Below are 3523 nucleotides of genomic sequence, written 5' to 3' on the forward strand. Positions count from 1 at the left end.
TTTTCATTCCTTTAGTAAACCCTGTTCTCCTTTAATAGGTCTGTCTGTGCTGACTGCTGCAGGTGTGCTGACTGCTGCAGGTGAGCTGATGGAAGTCTGTCTGTCTGTTGACCTCTGACCTTTACTGACCTCTGTCCACCTGTTGCAGGTGCAGCTGTGTTGCTGTGTGGACTGATGGTTTCTGCAGGTGAGCTGATGGAAGGTAATTATTTCTAAAAATAATTTTTATTTGTAATTCACATCACTTGTCTCAGATCGATCACTGTTATATTCATCTAAAGCTGCTTTTCCTCACGGAGCCTCCTGCTGCTTCTATCAGATGCAGTCGGTGTGATGGGCTGGATGTGCAGGCTTTCTTTTCCTCTGCTTCTGTAGAGTCTGTAGTGTAGTTTAGTGACTCCTTTAAGCAGCCTCTTGCTGTCGTTTGGAGGAGTCTGAGACTCACCACTAAAGGAAGAAGCAGTCGCGGAGCAGCCAGGACAAAAAGAGTTCTTTAAGATTTATTGGTCCAAAGTTACCAAAATGATTCAGAAACTCCTGTCGTCCTTCCTCTCATGATGCTGCGCCTGAGCCATCTGATTTCCAGTATTTTTATAGACAGTTGTTTCAGACAGTAAAAAGAAAATAGATCAGCTTGCTTCTCCATAAGTACAATAAAAATAATAATACCAATCAGCTGTATGGCTTCAGCAGGTATCACTGAAGTACTCTGTTGGTATCAGTAGCACTTTAACTGGTTTTGCTACTGGTATTGTAAAACTCTAAACCAAACCCAGCCCTGGGTAAAAACTAGTCTTGATGAGAGTCCTTGTTTTTAATTCCTTGGATGTTGCAAACCTACTTGTCAACAAAGCTGACTGTGATTCTTGTTCTCCTCCGTCAGCCTCCTCTCTGTCTGTGCTCAGACTCTGCTGCCATCTAGTGGTCTTCTGTCCGTACTGCGTCTCTACTGGTCTGATGCTGTCCATCTGCTGCGGCAGGAAGACGGGAAACCGAGCGGCCGTCTCCACGGAGATGACCCGGCGGGTCGGAGGAAGCGGTGACATCGCTGCTGATGTCACCGCTGAGCACGCCTTCTGAGCTGTGAACACAGTGACAGCAGCTGTCTTTAACGTGGACATGAGAGTTTCTACCATCTGCTCTTATGGAGACGCTGCTGGAGAGCTTTGTCTTCTAGTGTTTCTCAACGGGGGCGGTACAGACTCCCCAGGGGGCGTTGGAGGACGATGGGGGGCGCTGGAAGCAATATTTTGGAAGGGGGGGCGCTGAGCTGCTCTTGGGGGGCGTTTGTTGGTTGGAAATTCTAAGGCGAGTTTACACTTAAGATTCACAACAATACGAGTTTAAACTTTAAACTACTTGCAAAAAACTGTAGTCTGCAACATTAAAACCTGCCAGTTTAGTCCACTGACTGGACGAGACTGTGTATTTCTTTCTCCGTCAGCTTCGTGCTGCCTTCACGGGAAGTCGGAGTATCGTCTCTAAAATTTTACCCACGTGGCGTTTACTGTGTAAACTCTGGAAAATTGACGCTCTCTTTCTTTGTGGAAAAGTGTTTATTTCTCTGAGGAACACACCGTGAACGTCTCGTTATCTCAGTGGTTCCACATTTCTAAGAGGGATATTCTGCTGTCGGACTCACCCTGAAAGAAACTTGGCTGCGACGCCAGCGAGTGACGTGGACCCTGAATTCTCTTTAAATAGGCTAAAGACGTCAGTCTCCCATTGCGACTCTTTTTCTTTACATGTCAGAGAACTCAGATATGTGGGAGAGATTCTGAATGTGCAGAAAGGTTTGAACATGAGCAGATAAGTTACAGTGTTTCCCGTACGTTCATTTATTTGTGGCGTCCTGCCACAATATCAACGCTGACCGCCACACATTGATCTTCCATTTTTTTTACAAGGCCTATTTAAAATCGTATTTCAGCTGCAGGCAGCTAGCGAGCTCTCGCTCGTCTCTCTCGTCCGTCCCTCGCTCTCTCTCCCTCGTTAACACAGCTGCACAAATCTGTCCGACACAACGCCGTCGATGTCGGAGACCCAGCTATTAAAAGTTATTAGCGAGCATGTAAGGAGCCCAGCTAATAAGGAGAGCTGAGTTAATGTTAGAATACAGCTCCACAGTTACACTGTCATTCTGCGGGAGACACTGAGTTATGATATTATTAACAGATGAGCTAATAAAGTCCAGTCAATAACTGAATTAAAACGGATTCATTTATTACTGAGATGAAAAGGGGCCACAAACACATTTAAATAGGTGACTTCCCCACAAAAGAGGAGGTGAGACTTAATCATGTGTGTTGACTCAGCAGGGATGATATTAAAGAAGTTGATCTACTGGAGAAAAATATTTCAAAGCAATAAGAATGCCTGAGAGCCTCACTACATTATATTCTATTAGAATTATATATTTAGAGTTGTAACCTGAATTTTGTGTTTTCCTTTATATAATAAGACATTTTCACCATAAATTGGAGGAGAAATTTTCCCCAGAATGCAGGAAATTAAGTGTTTAATGCTCAAAATCTTCTGGGGGAGGACCCCCACACACCCCCACTTAAGTGCCCTGTCTTGGCCCAGTATATGCAATTACATACTGCACCCACCGATTCCATGGATTGGATCCCACCTTTCAGTGGGGATGAAAATGAAGTTTAATCTGAATCATTTCTAAGTGTCTTAGCTATATTCTGAATCATTAGTCTTTGCAAATATAATGAAATTCCACATTTAGCATAATTATAAGTGTTTGTATTGTGTCTTATATTCTCCCTTATATTCTTATATTGTCTATTTCTTATATTCTTACCTAATTACCTACTCTGCAAGTACTGCTAAGGTCAATCGAATGTTTGTATTCTTATGTTTGGTTAGCATAAAATGCTAAAAGGGAGTAATGTAATGGGAATTCCAAACATATTGCATGTGATTCATCTGATATGTGGCACTGAATCTGTGTAAATGTAACAGTCAAAATATCTCTGTTCTCTGTGGTATCCAGACTTCAGGGACAATGTGTCTCTGTGGGACGACAAGATTGACCCTAAAGCTGGTTAAATAACAGGTTCACTCAGCTCTCCTCACTCATTCGAGCATACATGTACACGGCGTATGTGTTTTGCTGTGAGTCCTTCTGCAGAAGACTTGAATAAAATTCACGGAAAGACAAGTGTTTGCCTGAGCTGTTTATTTAAACACGCAATTCCCACCACAACACACAGTTTCAGGGAGGAAAAGTAACTTGTTCATTAAATATAATTACTTTTCACATGCTGTTTTTTGTTACCTGTGAAAGTAATTAAGTAATTAAGTAAGTAAGTAATTTTCCCACGTTTTTCAGGGCAAATCTTATTAACAGAGGTGTAACTATAATAAATGTGGAGATCTACAGTATGATACAGTAGCTTATTAACAGAGGAGTAACTATAATAAATGTGGAGATCTACAGTATGATACAGTAGCTTATTAACAGAGGTGTAACTATAATAAATGTGGAGATCTACAGTATGATACAGTA

At 42.1% G+C, this 3523-nt stretch overlaps 1 protein-coding gene across 1 annotated transcript in view; it reads left to right on the forward strand.

Annotated features, from left to right (window-relative positions):
* LOC123967025 overlaps positions 1–1240 on the forward strand; it is a gene marked incomplete at its 5' end in the record, with an annotated part of 3953 nt that extends 2713 nt beyond the window's left edge. The window contains 2 exons of the mRNA XM_046043072.1: positions 149–202; positions 884–1240. Of these exons, the coding sequence (XP_045899028.1) occupies positions 149–202; positions 884–1080 (251 nt within the window). The remainder of the gene's footprint in view (positions 1–148; positions 203–883) is intronic.
* Between the last annotated feature and the right edge of the window lie 2283 nt (positions 1241–3523).

Source organism: Micropterus dolomieu, unplaced genomic scaffold (genome assembly GCF_021292245.1).
Source record: "Micropterus dolomieu isolate WLL.071019.BEF.003 ecotype Adirondacks unplaced genomic scaffold, ASM2129224v1 contig_14825, whole genome shotgun sequence".
Lineage (NCBI taxonomy): Eukaryota > Metazoa > Chordata > Actinopteri > Centrarchiformes > Centrarchidae > Micropterus > Micropterus dolomieu.